The sequence below is a fragment of the Babylonia areolata genome, chromosome 4, assembly GCF_041734735.1.
Source record: "Babylonia areolata isolate BAREFJ2019XMU chromosome 4, ASM4173473v1, whole genome shotgun sequence".
Taxonomy (NCBI): Eukaryota; Metazoa; Mollusca; class Gastropoda; order Neogastropoda; family Buccinidae; genus Babylonia; species Babylonia areolata.
The window spans coordinates 26,825,702-26,843,201 of NC_134879.1; the positions used below are offsets into that span (position 1 = coordinate 26,825,702).

Genomic DNA, 17,500 nt, shown 5'->3' on the forward strand with positions numbered 1-17,500 from the left:
ACACAACGCCATAAACTGTTTATCAGACCAAACACAACGCAATAAACTGTTTATCAAACCAAAACACAACGCCATAAACTGTTTATCAAACCAAAACACAACGCAATAAACTGTTTCAGACTAAACACAACGCAATAAACTGTTTATCAGACCAAACACAACGCAATAAACTGTTTTTTCAAACCAAACACAACACAATAAACTGTTTATCAAACCAAACACAATGCCATAAACTGTTTATCAAACCAAAACACAACGCAATAAACACCAAACCAAACACAACACTGTAAGCGACGAACCAAGCACAATACAATGAACACCAAACGTAACGCTAAAAACGCTAAACACAACGCTATAAGCGCCAACACCAAACCGAGCACAACACTGTTAATAAACCAAGTTCAACGCAATAAACACCAAGCCAAACACAACGCAATCAGCACAAAATCAAACAGACTTATACCAAACCAAAAACACAACACAAACCCCAGACTTCACGCTAAAAACACCAAACAAAACACTATACACACCAAATCAAATACGGCACAGTAAACACCAAACACCACGCTAGTTAAACACCAAACACAACACTATAACCACCAAACACAGACTCAACACTACACAATTAATACCAAACCAAACGTAAAGCTGCGAAAACGAAACCCAAACACAACGCTATAAACTCCATACACAACACTATAAACGCCAAACAGAACGCTTGAAACTCCTAACCAAACCAGAGATAACATAAACACCAAACTACACACGACTTACAAACAAACGGAACGCTATAAATACCGAACACATGCCCCCTTAGCAAGACGTAGTATAGATAAGTAAAAACCGAACACAACACTGTCAACGCCAAACGCAGCGATGTAAACGCCAAACGCAGCGATATAAACGCCAAATGTCGCGTTCTTTCAACACTTTAAGATTCTCTCGATCTCAACGTCATATCGATGGAACGAAAATGTTGCGTGCTCGCCACAACAGGTTTCCATTGCAGTCACTGTAAAAGTTGTCTGAAGACAGATAGGAATTATAACGAAAGACAGTATTCCGGCATAGGGAGCCAAAGATGAACGATAAAATAAAATAAAAACAATTATACATTCCAACTGCTGGCAGTTTGGTTGCTGATCGTGAACGCTCGGTGTATCTGATTCAGTCCACAGGTTTTCAGTTACTTTTCTTTTTCGCACGCACACACGCGCGCGCACGCACACACACCCACCAACATATATTATATATATATATATATATATATATATATATATATATATATATATATATATATATATATTTATATATATATATGGAGTGATGGCCTAGAGGTAACGCGTCCGCCTAGGATGCGAGAGAATCTGAGCGCGCTGGTTCGAATCACGGCTCAGCCGCCGATATTTTCTCCCCCTCTACTAGACCTTGAGTGGTGGTCTGGACGCTAGTCATTCGGATGAGACGATAAACCAAGATCCCGTGTGCAGCATGTGAAAGAACCCACGGCAACAAAGGGGTTGTTCCTGGCAAAATTCTGTAGAAAAATCCACTTCGATAGGAAAAACAAAATAAAACTGCACGCAGGAAAAAATACAAAAAAAAAAAAAAAAAAAAGGGTGGCGCTGTAGTGTAACGACGCGTTCTCGTTCTTCCTGAGGAGAGCAGCCCGAATTTCACATCTGTTGTGATAAAAAGAAATACAAGTACAAATATATGAAATCTATTTTTGCAAATACTCGACGATACAGATTCACACTGAACATGTCACCACCCTAAGGGAAACTTTCCAGGGGAAGGAGGAAGTGGGAAAAGGGCATAGACAAGGGGGTTTGGGGTGGGGTGGGGTGGGGGTAGTGAGCACATGTGTTTAGGGAGGTGTGGGGGTTCGGAAATACCGTTTGAATAATAGAAACAAACGCAGAAAAAAAAAACACAGGTTAGTGGAGCACTCGCTGCCGTTTTTGCTTGGCAAACACAGCAAGCTTTATCTAAAACAAAGAAAGCGTTTTATGGAGTAGTTATCAGTCTCTCTGTCTGTCTGTTTGTCTGTCTCTGTCTGTCTGTCTCTCTCTCTGTCTCTGTGTATGTCTATCTGTCTATCTGTCGGTCTGTCTGTCTGTCTCTCTCTCTCTCTCTCTTGTCTCTGTCTCTCTCTCTTGGTCCCTCTCTCTGTCCTTATCTGGTTTATCAATGGGCCGTGGGTGGTGTGTGTGTGTGTGTGTGTGTGTGTGTGTGTGTGTGCGCACGATCCTTTTTGCAAGATGACATGATTGTAATTGTTCGATATTTTCCCACATTTTTGTGACTCTTTACCTTGGTATTAATAGGAAAAGAAACACTCCAGAACTGGTGGGACAGACAGACAGAGACACAGAGAGAGAGAGAGAGAGAGAGAGAATACGCACTCCCAGCCGAATAATAGCAGCGCCGACCCACCCAGCAATTCCTTCCAACCAATGAAACTCGACACTTTGATACCCCACTTTTCACAATATCGGTCTTGCCCAGACGGACTGTTAACCGACTTTTGGCCAGCGAGCAGGGTAATAATAACAACGCTGATTATCAACGGCATTCCTACAGTCCATCAGAGCCTCGTCAATCGAGCTAGCTACTGATCGCTTTGACGTTTCGGGGGCCCCAACCTCCGCCCACCCAAGCCCCACCCCACCCCACCCCACCCCCGAGTCCGCTAGGTTCTTTCCCGTTCAGTCCCAGTGATGTGACCACGGTCTGTGACGGATTTACTGACTTTAGTGTTGATTCTAAGTCGTCAGCCTTGGGATGGCATCTTTCTAGACACATGCTGGATGTTTTACCTGGTGTGCATGGATTGATGGATGAATATGCGAACACTGCTGAAGTGACACCTACCTACAGGCAAGCAGAGCATGCAAAGAGACAAGCAAGGAAGCAAGCGTGCGCGCTCTTACGCACAAACTTATATAAATAGTGCGTGTGTGTGTGTGAGAGAGAGAGAGAGAGAGAGAGAGAGAAGGGGTGTGTGTGAGAGAGAGAGAGAGAGAGATGGGGTGGGGGAAGGAGAGAGAGCGAGAAAACGGAAAGATAAAGAAATGGATTACTGTTCATGTTACAAACCTGACTGATGTTGAAAGGGCCGGGGGGGAATAAGGAAAAACAAGAGGAAGAGATAGTGGGAGGGGAACATATTACGTCATCATGCAGCTGCAAGTATCAGAATCTAAATTTTGAAGAAGAAAAAATTAATAAATAGATAATTATTTCATGCTGTCTCCACGACTCACTTCCTTATTTTTCTTTTAATTATTTTCGGTTGTTTTTTTTTTGTTTTTTTTCCAGAGCAGCAAGCAACCGACCCCGACAAATGACCCATCCTACATCCTCCACACACCTGGGACCACGACCCCAATAATATTGGAACCAACCAGCCAAGCGGACAACTGACCAACCAGAGCAAGCAACCAAGTCGTCCCGTTCCTCCTCCCCTTAGTCCACATACATGTCTACAACATTGGCAGTGCTGCACGTGCTAGTGTCAGGCGACCGCGACTCGCTCCTGATGACGTCATCCACGCCGTCGTCCCTGATGACGTCAAGACCGACGTCATCCCTGGTGGCGTCACTGGACCCGGTGCTGGTGGAATTTTGGTCTGGTTTCCCGTGCCCGCCTCCATGGAACGAAGCTTTGCTGTTTAAGTGAGTGTGTGAGCAGAGATGTGTTCGTAGAACAGAACAGTCAAATGGATTAGACTTTTGGGGTTGTGGAATCCTAAAGGCATCCAACCCATAGCCCGATGCCGAAAGTCTTGCGTCATAGCTGTAAATCTAGATATCTGTTCTTTATGCTGGAGTTTTATGTTCTTTTAACTTTTATTTTATTAAGTAGGTTTATGTGGCGATGAGTCTTTGTGTCTGTGAGACAGTCATGGCAGCCGTTATTGTTTGTTGATCAACTGTGTTGTTTTGAAGAGAGCAAAACTATACCGTTTATCGGTACGTTTTTGTTGTTGTTGTTGTTGTTGTTGTTGTTGTTTGGTCTTGTAGCTGTTTTTTTGGTCATGAAGAACATGCTGTATGAATATAGGCAAGTTTGTTTTTGTGTTTTTTTGTGGTTTTTTTTTTTTTTTTTTTTTTTTGGTAGATTGTCTGTTTCTTTGTTATTATTTATTTATTTTGTTGTTGTTGTTGTCATAAACATGCTTTTGTGGTCGAACTGATTGATTAGCTTAAGCAGACACTTCAATGCATATAGGTACAGGACATTCTTTTCTGAAAAAAAGAGAGAGATAAGGCTTTGTGTGTGTGTGTGTGTGTGTGTGTGTGTGTGCGTGTGTGTGTGAGTCTGTGTTTTCGTGTGTGTGTGTGTGTGTGTCTGTGTTTGTGTTTGTGTGTGAGAGAGAGAGAGAGAGAGAGAGAGAGAGAGAGAGAGAATGTTGTGTGTCTGTCTTATTGTCTGTCTCAGTTGACTGTACACAGTCGTGCTTACAATGCCATTCCAAACTTGGGAGAAAGGGCGAGACTGGGATGCGAACCCAGGTCCTCGCCTCACAGACATTGTATTGGCAGATAAGCGTCATTAACCCACTCAGCCACCGTCCCACCTTTCCTTCAACGAAACGATACTACGACAATAGCGTTTAACTCACTCAGTACGGCTAGTCCTCTCTTCTCCTCTACACAGACCCTTTCGGATGTCCAGTGGGTGTCTGAATGACCCAACCTTTAGCTTCCGTCGTCAGAATTGTGGTATTCTTTGTCAACATTCACGTCTTCAGTATAAGAGCCTTCCGCTTGCAATATTTTGATGATGGTAATTGGGGTGAAACGCTGTTAACGTCGTCTCTTTCGCCGTTCGTATGGAGAGAGTTAATGTCTTGAAGGGCTTCTTTCCTCGTATTCATGTTCTGTGGAGTGATGGCCTAGAGGTAACGCGTCCGCCTAGGAAGTCAGAAAGAATCTGAGCGCGCTGGTTCAAATCACCGTACAGTCGTCAATATTTTCTCCCCCTCCACTAGACCTTGAGTGGTGGCCTGGACGCTAGTCATTCGAATGAGACGATAAACCGACGTCCCATGTGCAGCATGCACTTAGCGCGCACGTAAAAGAACCCACGGTAACAAAAGGGTTCTCCCTGGCAAAATACTGTAGAAAAATCTACTTCGATAGGAAAAAAACAAATTAAAAAAAAACTGTACGCAGGAAAACACACACACACACACTAGGAAAAAATCAAATTAAAAAAACTGTACGCAGGAACACACACACACACACACACACACACACACACACACAAACAACAAAAACAACAACAAAAACGAAAAAAAAAAAGGTGGCGCTCTCTGTTTAGCAACGAATTTCACACAGAGAAATCTGTTGTGACGAAAAAAAGAGAAATACAAATACAAATACAATACAATACAATACAAATGAAGCAATATTTTAAGTTTGTTTGTTTGTTGTTGTTGTTTTTGTTTTGTTTTTAATTCTGTTCGTGTTCTCACCTTTTTTTTCTTTTTCTTTTCTTTTCTTCTTTTTTTTTCCCCCGTCATCTCCACAGAGTAAACTGGACCTCCTGCGTCAGCCAGACGGTGGGCGAACGCATCCGCTGGTTCCTGGCTGACCGCTGCAACATTCCCCACAACGGCACCTTTCCTGACCCCGGGGGAGGAGGAGGAGGGGGAGGGGCAGGGGGAGGAGGAGGAGGAGGAGGGGGATCCGGGGAAGGGGAGGGAGGGTTCGGCGAGAAGGAGGAGGTGTGTGACATGGCCTGTAAGCTCCTGGTGGGACTCTTCTGCCTCCTTTTCGTCGTCGGCGTTGTCATCGGCGGGGCCTGTCTCCTGCACAGGTGAGAGTTGTTGTTGTTGTTGTTGTTGTCAAGTTGTTGCTGTTCGGCTTAAACAGTGTTTCGTTTTGGAACATGTCACTATGCGACACAGTCATGAGTATTTAAGAACATGACAACAAGAAAATCTTATATAAAGTCCTGTCCTAAAGCATGTACATTGTAGGTATGGGACGTTGTTTTAAGCGTGTGTGCGTGTGTGTCCGTGTGTATGCGTGTGTGTACGCATGTGTGTGTATCGGCGGGGCCTGTCTCCTGCACAGGTGAGAGAGAGTTTTGAGTTGTTGTTGTTGTTGCTGTCAAGTTGTTGTTGTTGTCAAGTTGTTGCTGTTCGGCTTAAACAGTGTTTCGTTTTGGAACATGTCACTATGCGACACAGTTATGAGTATTATGAACATGACAAGAAAATCTTATATAAAGTCCTGTCCTAAAGCATGTACATTGTAGGTATGGGACGTTGTTTTAAGCGTGTGTGCGTGTGTGTCCACGTGTATGCGTGTGTGTACGCATGTGTGTGTTTAGTTCCTATCTATCATTTGTTTATTTGTTGTTGTTTTGTTTGTTTTGTTTTGTTTTTGATTGTTGTTGTTTTTTGTTGTTGTTTTTGGGGGAGGTGTATATTCATGTTGGTTTTTTCTAATTCATTAATGTGTTGATTTATATCATTTCTTTCTTCATTCGTACTTTTTTTCTTATTTCTGTTCTTCATCGGGTTTTCTTTTGTTCACGATTATCATATAAGGCCCACCAGGACCACAAAAAAATACACACGTTATGAGGTGAAAATGGCATGTATTGCATTTCCAATGACCGATGTTGTCCACATATGCAAGAAACCTCCTAAGCGGCTGCGTTGCCTGTTTCTAAGCGTAAATGAATCAAATCTATGTGCGCGTCTCTGAAGTAAGAAAGAACGGGGGGAAAAAAAAGGTCAGTGTTGACCATCGTTGTGGTATATTAAACACACTGTTTTCAGTACGAAGATGTTGCCCTTAAAACAAGACAAAGAACAAACAAAAAGTCAAGGACCCCCCCCCCCCCCCCTCTCGCCCCCCAAAGAAGCGAGATGGATTCAGGACTTTGACACTAAAGAGGTTCAGCATTGGTATTGTGTTGCTTGTAGTACTTTATCTGGGGCACAGTGGACGCAGTGCGAAGCGATCCATTGATCCACACTTGCAGTCATGCGAAATAACGATGATGGTGATAATGGTGATGACTACAAGGAACTAGAGAGAGAGAGAGAGATGGGCCGATTAATAAGAACAGCAGGCGAAACCCCAGCGGTATCAGTGAAAACGGCGCCATGAGCAGATGCCACCACCACTAAGAACAACAAACTGCACACACGGCCTGTCGTTCGCATCAACACCATCGTCACAGTTTCCACACCTTGCCAGCCCCTCCCCCCCCCCCCCCACCCCCTTTTTTTCACTCCCCTTCCACCAGTTTTACCCCCCTCCTTTTTTTTCCCCCCTTCTTTTCTTTCCTTCAAGAAAACACCACCAACACCAACCGAAAAAATCATTCTCCCTCTCCCTGCTTGGCTTAAGGCAAGAAATTGGAGCAGATTGTGTTTTCCCTTCGCAGTGACTAATGCATGTCCGGAAGCAAAGTGGGACATGCTGACATCTGTGAACGTGTTTGAAATTGTCACCAGGACCCTCACAAAGTGTTTGAGTTAGCCGCCCAAGCTCTTGGGAAACGGTTCAGATTTCTTCCATATTCTGCGACTCGGGCAGAGAGAGAGAGAGAGAGAGAGAGCCCAGTGTGTGAAGATTTACCGCCTCCAGCGTCTCCTCCCAGTCCTCCACCCCTCACCCCACCCACCCCCCATCCCGCTCCTTCTGCCCGCACTCCAGGTCAAGCCCCCCACCCCACCACCCCCCACCCCTGAAGCAAAACTGGAATTTGAGAATGGAACACAAGCACGAGACACTTGTGGAGCATGTGGCAGTGGAGGAGAAAATTGGGGTGGGAGGTGGAAGAAGGGGGGGGGGACTCCCAAGGAAGAGGAGGATCCTGGGGGTGGAGGTGGGGATGTGAGGGAGGAGACGTTCAGGTCAGAACGGTCACGCCATTCAACTGTTCCAGCTTTTCTGTTTTTTTTTGTTGTTTTTTGCAGCGCTGTGTCCATGATGATTACATGGGGCCGATTTCGATGAGGAGTGGTATACGTATGCACCTTTGTCTTAGAGCTTCATTCTGTGGTGTAATCTCCTAGCATGCTTTTGGGCAGTGGTTCTGCTCTCCCAAGAGCTGCTGATTATTTTTTTTGTCAGTCAAAGGTTTACAGCTCCTGGTACTCGCTGAGGGCAGAGCGAGAGATCGTCCAGCAAAATCCAGCCCCCCGCGTTTTTTTGTTTGTTTGTTTGTTTTTTTCACACGCCTCCGTTCCACTTTCTTCTGTCTTACCTATTGTTTTTCGGTAGCAGCTCGTCCAGGATACGTTAATTTCTTTTCAGCTCAATTCAGAATACTGAAATGTCTGCTTCAGAAACATTGATTAAAAACCGAAAATGCCCTCAAACACTGTCTTTTAGACATTTTTTTAACATCTATAATGGCCCCTGTTCAACATCTGATGTTGTTTTAGTGTTCCTCATCAAACAGTTTATAACTGTGCTCTAAGTGATGGACTATAAACCATTCGATGTGGCCAGCCAGAGAAAACTATCTATTATTCAGTTGACTCGGCTCATTCATAAATATGTATTATTGTTTATTGTAGGTCCCCACATGAACCTCTTTTCAAATAATAATATACAGAAGTAGTGCATACAATATTTGATTATTGATCATAATCCCGCTTCCCCCGTCCCGCCTCTCACACACACCCTTCCAGTATTATGTTGTTTTTTTTCTTTCTCCAATCACTGACACTCACCCTCTCCATTTTAGATTTTGTACTTTATCTTTTCCACATTCTGTTCTCTCTCTCTCTCTCTCTCTCTCTCTCTCTCTCTCTCTCTCTCTCTCTCTGTCTCTGTCTCTCTCTCTCTCTCTCTCTCTCTCTCTCTCTCTCTCTTCCTTTCTTAGTCCCCTCCCCCTCCCCCCCTCCTCCCCTCCAACCTAAACCGCCCCCCTTTTCATTCGAATATACAGAAATGTCGATTTCTAATTAACAATAACAATCATCATTATGATAGAAATGATAATAATCCAAATAATAACAATAATATCATTTATTTTCAGTCTAATATCATCATCTTAGATGAACAGACTATAAATAAATAAACGAACGATCGGCTAATTTACGTGATGAGGAATAGCCTCTGGCTCGGCCACGGGTGTCTCCGCCATTGTCTTTCCACAATTGTGCGTGGATTTGGGAGGGAGGGAGGGCGAGGGGCGGGGGGGGGTGAATTTTCGTTGTTCTGTACTGATTTCCATGTAGTCTAGATCGAGAGTCACACAAGTGTTGTTTGCTGTGCATACACACACCAGCAGTTAAGTACCTTCTTGCCCAAGTATTTCAAAGAGAATAATAATTCTGCAGATGATTTTTATAAAGTTATTTCTGACGAGGTTCTTATGGTCGAACTTTCACAGGCATTAGTTCATAGCCCTATTTCTACATTCCTTTAATGCACTTCAGAATTGTGTTAATGGTTTCTGATTATTATCATTATTATTATTGAATTGTTACTGTTAAATGTAATTGCATGTTAGTTATACATTTTACGGTAGTTTTCTAGTTTACCTTTTTTCTGTTTTCCTCTTCCTGCCCCCGCCCCCCACCACCACCACCCCCTTCCTCCCCCAATGCCCCCCCCCCCTTTTTTTTTTAACGTCTAATATCACTGATAGTGAAAAGACGCTAAACTAAAGAACGAACACACACACACATACACACAAGAATGAATGATTGGCAGACAGACAGGCAGACACAGAGAAGGAGGAGGCTGGGGGGTGGGGGGAGGGGGGCGAGGACTTGGGATAGAACCTCGAACTGTCAGTGACCTTCCCCCCCCCCAAATTCAATCCCTTTTTTTATGAGAAAATGAAAACGACAAGAAAGAAGACATGGTGCGTCTGACATGACTGAGTCATCAATAACTTCCCCCTGACCCCGGGCGGTCACGGCAGAGGGCGCCAGCTTGTTGACAAAACATGCTGGGAGAGAGTCGACAGTCAGGCTGAGGACAAGCCTAAAGCCAGGCTTTAAAAAACCCGTAAAGGATGTAAAATAAAAGAGGGAGAAGGAAATTGAACAGGCGGAGGTCGCTTTCCCAGAGTATAAAAGCGGAAAGGATGCCTGACATTCGTGCGTGCAGGGGGGGTTGGGGGTGGGTAGGGGATGGCGGGGGTGGGGGGGAGGGGGTTGTGTGGAGAATTTGGGAGGGTAGGGGGCGCGTTTTAATGATTCTGAGCGATTTCTAATTGCCGCCTCAACATCTCTGAAGGTTGACGACGTTTCTCTCTGTGTGTCCCGGCTTCGTTTAGGAGGTCGTTTCCTTTCCCATGTTACTACTACTCCTACTGCAACAGACGACGCATCCAGTTGCGTGGTTTCTGGTCGGTTTGAAAAAAAAGAAAGAAAAAGTAAAAACGGATGGCGGCGTCAGCCTTTTACAGCGCAGGGCTTCCGTGCCGTGCAGTGGACAGAGGGGGGCGAAGAACTGTTTGCTGGCACGGAGGGGCCTCTAAAGCATCGGCGCTATGAGTGGGGGAGGAGGGGAGGGAGCCGGGGGGGGGAGGGGGCAGTTTTGATGGAGGGGTTTAGCGCTCTTCCGTGACACCCGTTTTCTCTCACTCTGATCACCGTGTCACACGGCAGAGCTTGTGTGTTCCGTTCCATTCCGTGTGATGCGCGTTTGGAGTGATGACCTAGAGGTAACGCGTCCGCCTAGGAAGCGAGAGAATCTGAGTGCGATGGTTCAAATCATGGCTCAGCCACCGATATTTTCTCCCCCTCCACTAGACCTTTAGTGGTGGTCTGGACGCTAGTCATTCGGATGAGACGATAAACCGAGGTCCCGTGTGCAGCATGCACTGAACGCACGTAAAAGAACCCACGGCAACAAAAGGGTTGTCACTGGCAAAATTTTGTAGAAAAATCCACTTCGATAGGAAAAACAAATAGAAGTGCACGCAGGAAAAATACAAAAAAAAAAAAAAAAAAAAAATGGGTGGCGCTGTAGTATAGCGACGCGCTCTCCCTGGGGAGGGCAGTCGGAATTTCACACAGAGAAATCTGTTGTGATAAAAGAAATACAAATACAAATCGAAGAATGCAAATACTTTGTGACTTTTTCCTGTCGGTGTTCAGATTCTCTTTCCTTCCGTTTCAGTTGACCCTCAGACTGTTTGTCGTTTACTTTCATCAGACTAAGAATGAAAAAAAGAATCTATTAAAATTTACCGTTTGTTTGTTGTTGTTAGGGGGATTTATTGGTTGTTTTTTTTGGGGGGGTGTGTTTGTTGTTGTTGTTTTTTTGTTGTTTTTTGTTTTTTGGGTTTTTTTTTCCTTCACCCATCGTTGTCTCAAGGCCTGACTAAGCGCGTTGGGTTACGCTGCTGGTCAGGCATCTGCTTGGCAGATGTGGTGTAGCGTATATGGATTTGTCCGAACGCAGTGACGCCTCCTTGAGCTACTGATACTGACACTGATACTGATACTGTCTCCAAACGGGTTGTGTTGGCAGTGCGGGACCGGACCAGACATTACAAAGCATCTTGTTCTGGGAATTTTAGTGTCGAGTTTGACAATGCTTTAAACCGGGAAGAAAACAACAAATGACATTGTTTCCTTTGGTTGATTTGAATTAAATGCTTTAAACATACATTGTCAGTTAAATGCCTGAGAAACACGAGGTAGTAGCTTATCAGAACCTTCGGAATATAAACTTAGGCAGAGGAAAACAAGAAAAAGAAGAAAGAAATAAAAGCAAATTATGATAATTTCGAGCATGATATGGACGTAATTTGGAAAAGTGTATTATTATTCAAACATTAATGTTGTGAGTTGTCTATGATGGACTTTTCAAAACGTAAACTGGTTGGAAGGGAAGGAGGACATGAAATATTTCACGTCCTCCAAACCTTATTTCACTTCTACCCTCTCTGTCTCTCCGTCTCTCTCTCTCTCTCTCTCTCTCTCTCTCTCTCTCTCTCTCTCTCTCTCTCTCTCTCTCTCTCTCTCTCTCTCTCTCTGTCTCTCTTTGGCGAAAGCCCAGAAGATGGAAATCATTTCATATTTAACTGCGAAAGATGAATTATGAAAAAAACTGCACCATTTTCAATACAGCTCCAGCGCAGAGAAAAGATTCATACTGATGACAGACAATGAAGATCTGATACTTTCACTTGCAAAATATGTATCTGAGGCAATAAATATACGAAAACGTTCATCATCAGTCAAAATACTCATTAATCAATTAAAAATTAGTATGGGTTCTATGAGGAAAAAAGCATTGATAAAAAAGGAAGGGCTACATTTGGATAGTTAATCTCGACATTGTAATTATTTGATGTGTTCGTATTGAAATGATGGGTTTATATGATTTATATGTAATTTAGTATGTGTTCGTGTAGATATGATGTGTACCGATGTTACATGCGTAAATATTAATTTATTATATGATTTATCTGTACTTTGTTTTCTGTGTACTGTCCGAACCTTGGAGACGAACGACTGAAAAAAAGGCAAATTACCCTCCCCCCCCACCCCCCCACCCCTCCCGTCACATGTACTTTGAAACTAATGACAAAGTGCCAACGTGACGCAAATCTCTTATTAGTTTATGTTGTTTCGATTCTGTTGGTGTTTTTGTTGTTGTTGTGGTTGTTTTTTGTTTGTTTTTTTTCCTCTTTCTGTTCCATTTCATCCATTTCGCACCATTTTGTTCTGATTTGTACCCGCTATGTCACCAGAGCTTTTCAGCTAATGACATTAAACATTTCAGTGTTCACTTCAGTGTTCAGTATATCTCTCTCTGCCTCTCTCTCTGTCTCTCTCTCATACACACACATTCTCTCTCTCTCTGTCTTTCTCTCTTTCTTTTCTCTCTCTCTCTCTCTCTCTCTCTCTCTCTCTTCTCTCTCTCTTTACTTTTGTTTAACCCTTCAAATGGGGCAATGGCCTTATATTGAATAAATCGTTCGTTCGTTCGTTCATGCTCTCTGTCTCTGCCTCTGTCTCTGTCTCTGTCTCTCTCTCTCTGTATCTTTTGCATGAATGCACTAAAAGACGTAATATATGTGACAATAATCAAATTATGAGAAACATCTCCGATCAATATTTTTTATCCAATTAAAATCATGCAACTAAATAATTGATGAGCTAGCTAGAGGTGTGACAGAGAGAGGGAGAGAGAGAGAGAAAGAGAGAGAGAGTTGAATATGTATGTACAAATATTAGCTCGAAATGAACACATAAGTCACTGACTGAGAGAGGAGAGAGAGAGAGAGAGAGAGAGAGGGGGAGAGAGAGTTGAATATGTATGTACTATATATTAGCTCGAAATGAACACATAAGGTCACTGGTCACGCTAATTCTCTCACATAGTTGCACCTTTCTTCTTTACACACTCTACATTCCCATCCCCCCCCCCCCCCCCCCCCACACTCACGCACTCTCTGTTTCTCTCTGTCTCTCTGTCTCTCTGTCTCTCTCTCTCTCTCTCTCTCTCTCTCTCTCTCTAATTACAGCATCCCCTGCCCGCCTGTTATTAATGTTTCCAATGCTCGTCACGCCAGAACTTCTAAGCCAGCCTAAAAGCATCCGTAAAATCAAATTTCGCGCTAATTTGGCGGAATATTTGGGAATTATTCTTCCCGAGGTGAAAAAATAAACCAGGACAGCTTAACCGTGACACACGCGCATGCAGAAATGAAACAGAAAGGAAGAACTGAAGGAAACGCCACTCGGCAGAGATGAAGAATCTTCAAGGCACAGGCAGGTATCAGTGAAAGAGTGGGCGTGACGGGGGTGCATGGTGTGTGGGTGGAGGCAGGGGTGGGGTGGTGGGAGCGGGGGACGGAGGGGTTATCGAAGGCTGTGTCTGATGGAAATGATTCGTCAAGTCTGTCATTGATGTCACAAGGTTTATCATTCCCGAGTGATGAAATCCCCCCCCCACCCACCCCCAACACCCCCACCCCACCCCCCTTCCCCCCAACAAGTTGATGCATAGGTCCGATCTGCTGCGGTGTTTGAATTTTTGACAGTCCATTGATAGACCGATGTGATGAAGCCTCACCATCCCCTTCACCCCCCCTCCGCCCCCTCCACCCTCCCCCACCCCTTTCTACAACATTATTTGTATTGTATTTGTATTTCTTTTTATCACATCAGATTTCTCTGTGTGAAATTCGGGCCAAGGAGAGCGCATCGCTACACTACAGCGCCACCCATTTTTTTGTATTTTTTACTGCGTGCAGTTTTATTTGTTTTCCCTATCGAAGTGAATTTTTCTACACAATTTTGCCAGGAACAACCCTTTTGTTGCCGTGGGTTCTTTTACGTGCGCTAAGTACATGCTGCACACGGGACCTCGGTTTATCGTCTCATCCGAATGACTAGCGTCCAGACCACCACTCAAGGTCTAGTGGAGGGGGAGAAAATATCGGCGGCTGAGCCGTGATTCGAACCAGTGCGCTCAAGATTCTCTCGCTTCCCAGACGGATGCGTTACCTCTAGGCCATCACTCCACATTAACACAGCGATTCAATTCGTGGCTCATCCTCTTTTTTTTTCTTTCTTTTTTTTTCTTTTTTTTTCTTTCCCAATTTTTTAATGTTTTCTTTTTTGTTTGCTGTATTTTATGAAATGAACAATATTTCGTGAGGAAAAAAATTTAAAAAAATAAACGTAAAATTCAGTATAAAAAGCCTGGTTATGAATGCATGCATGAATGTGGTTGTCCATGGAAGCCGACAAATATGTCAGTGTCGCTGAAGGTTTTGACAGAAGCCGTGACCTCGAAGCGCGCTATCGTCCACAGTGAGGGCAGATGTAGACATTTTTTGTGTACATCTGTGAACATGTACACAGACAGACAGCCAGACAGACAGACAGCCACGGGATTGCCAAATCCTTTATATTGGAATATAGATGTAGGCTGCTCATCATGCCTTTTCTGGACCCATCATAGTTTACATTTGGGCCAACAGCAAAGTGAGAGCTGTATTATCAATGGTTTCTCCAGTCAATGGGAAACCATTTACAGCTTAGTCTTTTGTGAAGGACTATGACTCTCAAACTAGGAGGCAAAATTGCACTGGCTCCTAGTGCTGCAGCCTTGTGGGCTAGTAGGCCTTTGGGAACCATCCCAACGCCGACTGTCCTAAAACCCTCTTGGCCGAGAGAGTGAGGATGTACTTGGGCAAGACACTCTCCACTATAATCAAATTCTAGCCCAAATAGTCAGAACAGCAGTTGCCTCCTCTGCTGTTCTGATGGTCATAGTCGGACACGACTGACTATCATATATATATATATATATATATATATATATATATATATATATATATATATCATATATAAATAGTGTCTATTTTAAGATGAAGAAGATGTATCGAAGTAGTTTCCTGTGTGTTTGTGAGGAAGAGTGAATGTTGTGTGGACAGTGCACAGGACTTGGTTCTGAATCTTGAACAGAGACTGCAGAACTAGCAGTGTGTGTGTGTGTGTGTGTGTGTGTGTGTGTGTGTGTGGTTGTGGGTTGTTTTTTTGTTTTGTTTTGTTTTTGGTTTTTGCTACTGTACACACACACACACACACGTACACACACACACGCGCGCGCGCGCGCGCACGCACACACACACACACTACTACTACCACTACTACTACTACTACTACTACTACTACTACTACTACGCAATCTCAGAAAGAATCGAACTCCGTGCAGCGCGCGCGCAAGCACGCACGCACGCACGCACACACGCACGCACACACACAGGCACGCACGCACGCACGCGCGCGCGCACACACACACACACACACACACACACACACACACACGCACACAAACACACACATTCTCAGACAATCCGATTCACCTTGGACGAAGCGACACCAGGACGACGCCATTGTTTGATTTTTGTCCCATTAATTTACCACCCTCCCTAATGACCAGGGAAATTGAATGAGGCCAAAACCACCGTCTTTCGATTAACGCAACGGGGTCTTAATTATTCAGAGTCTGGATCCACCTCTGGAATCTGTTGCAGACACACACGGAACGTTCATCTGGTTTCGATGTTGGGCAGCTGTGTTCCCGTAGTTTAAAAAAATAAAAAATGAAAAGGAGGAATTTCGTTTAATTTGTCGAACCACACGTTCAGAGGAAATGGCAAAAACAAGTGAGCGGTTTAAAGTGAATGTTCCGTGAAATTTTCTGTTCTTGTAACGCAACCCAGTGTGTGGAACTGGAGACAACGGGGTAGGAGGACCGGAGAAGGTGGAAGGGGGATTCTTCTTCTTCTTCTTCTTCTTCTTCTTCTTCGTCTTCTTCTTCGTCTTCTTCTTCTTCTTCTTCTTCTTCTTCTCCTCCTCCTCCTCCTCCCTCTTCTTCATCTTCGTTCGTGGGCTGCAACTCCCACGTTCACTCGTATGTACACGAGTGGGCTTTTACGTGTATGACCATTTTTAACCCTACCATGTGGGCAACCATACTCGGTTTCCTGGGTTGTGCATGCTGGGTATGTTCTTGTTTCCATAAACCACCGAACGCTGACTTGGATTGCAGGATCTTTAACGTGCGTATTTGATCTTCTGCTTGTGTATACACAAGAATGGGGTTCAGGCACTAGCAGGCCTGTTGACTTGGGATATCGGATATAAAACTCCACCCTTTCCCCCCACCAGGCGCCGATACCGTGATTCGAATCCGGGACCCTCAGATTGAAAGTCCAATGCTTTAACCACTCGGTCATTGCGCACACTGGAGGGTGGATTACAAGGGGAGGGTGGGGTGTGGGAGAAATAGTGAGAGAGAGAGAGAGAGAGAGAGAGAGAGAGAGAGAAGAGGGTGGCAGAGATTTCCATCTTGTTACCTGGGGCTTTGTGAATTGCTCATGGAAGACTTTGGACATCCTCACTAAGACCTGTTGTGTGGGGGCTGCTGGCAGAATGTTCATCTTGGAGCAGGGTATGTTGGAGGAGAGTCAGAAATACGATTGATGGAGACAAAGGAGAAAGAGGGGATCAAGTTGTATGTTTTTAAAGAAATGAATACAATAGGGGATAGAGAGAGGCTTTGTTAAATGTGAAACTTGAGAGGGGAGACGATATACTTCTGAAAATGAGACAGACAGACAGAGAAATAAAGAATATTATTTTCAAGACCTTCTGTTTAATGTCATATTGCCATGGTGGGGGGAGGGATGAACAACAATGCTGCACTTATAGTTACTTCAAAATGATATTTAACAGTGAAACTTTAATTATCATACCGGTGATGACCATCATCATGATAAACGTAAGGACTGAATAGATGCGTGATGAATATTAGCTGAATGCATGAAAATAAAAACATGATGATTATATACTTTTTTTTCTTCTTCTTTTTCTTTTTGGACATTTTCGGTTGTCTTTGCCACTGCAATGAGAGATGTGTTCAGAGATGAAAAGAACACAAGTGGAAAGAAGATAAAACTAAACGTTTCGCCCAAAGTACACCAGTAGAACACCCAAAGCACAACAAAACTTGCGTATATCAGTTTTGT

General features: G+C 44.0%; 1 protein-coding gene across 1 annotated transcript in view; it reads left to right on the plus strand.

Moving 5' to 3' along the window:
- LOC143281422 (uncharacterized) overlaps positions 1 to 17,500 on the plus strand; it is a 59,482-nt gene that overhangs the window by 26,443 nt on the left and 15,539 nt on the right. The window contains exons 2-3 of the mRNA XM_076586631.1: positions 3,325 to 3,681; positions 5,543 to 5,830. Coding sequence (XP_076442746.1) covers positions 3,485 to 3,681; positions 5,543 to 5,830 — 485 coding nt within the window. The 5' untranslated portion in view covers positions 3,325 to 3,484. The remainder of the gene's footprint in view (positions 1 to 3,324; positions 3,682 to 5,542; positions 5,831 to 17,500) is intronic.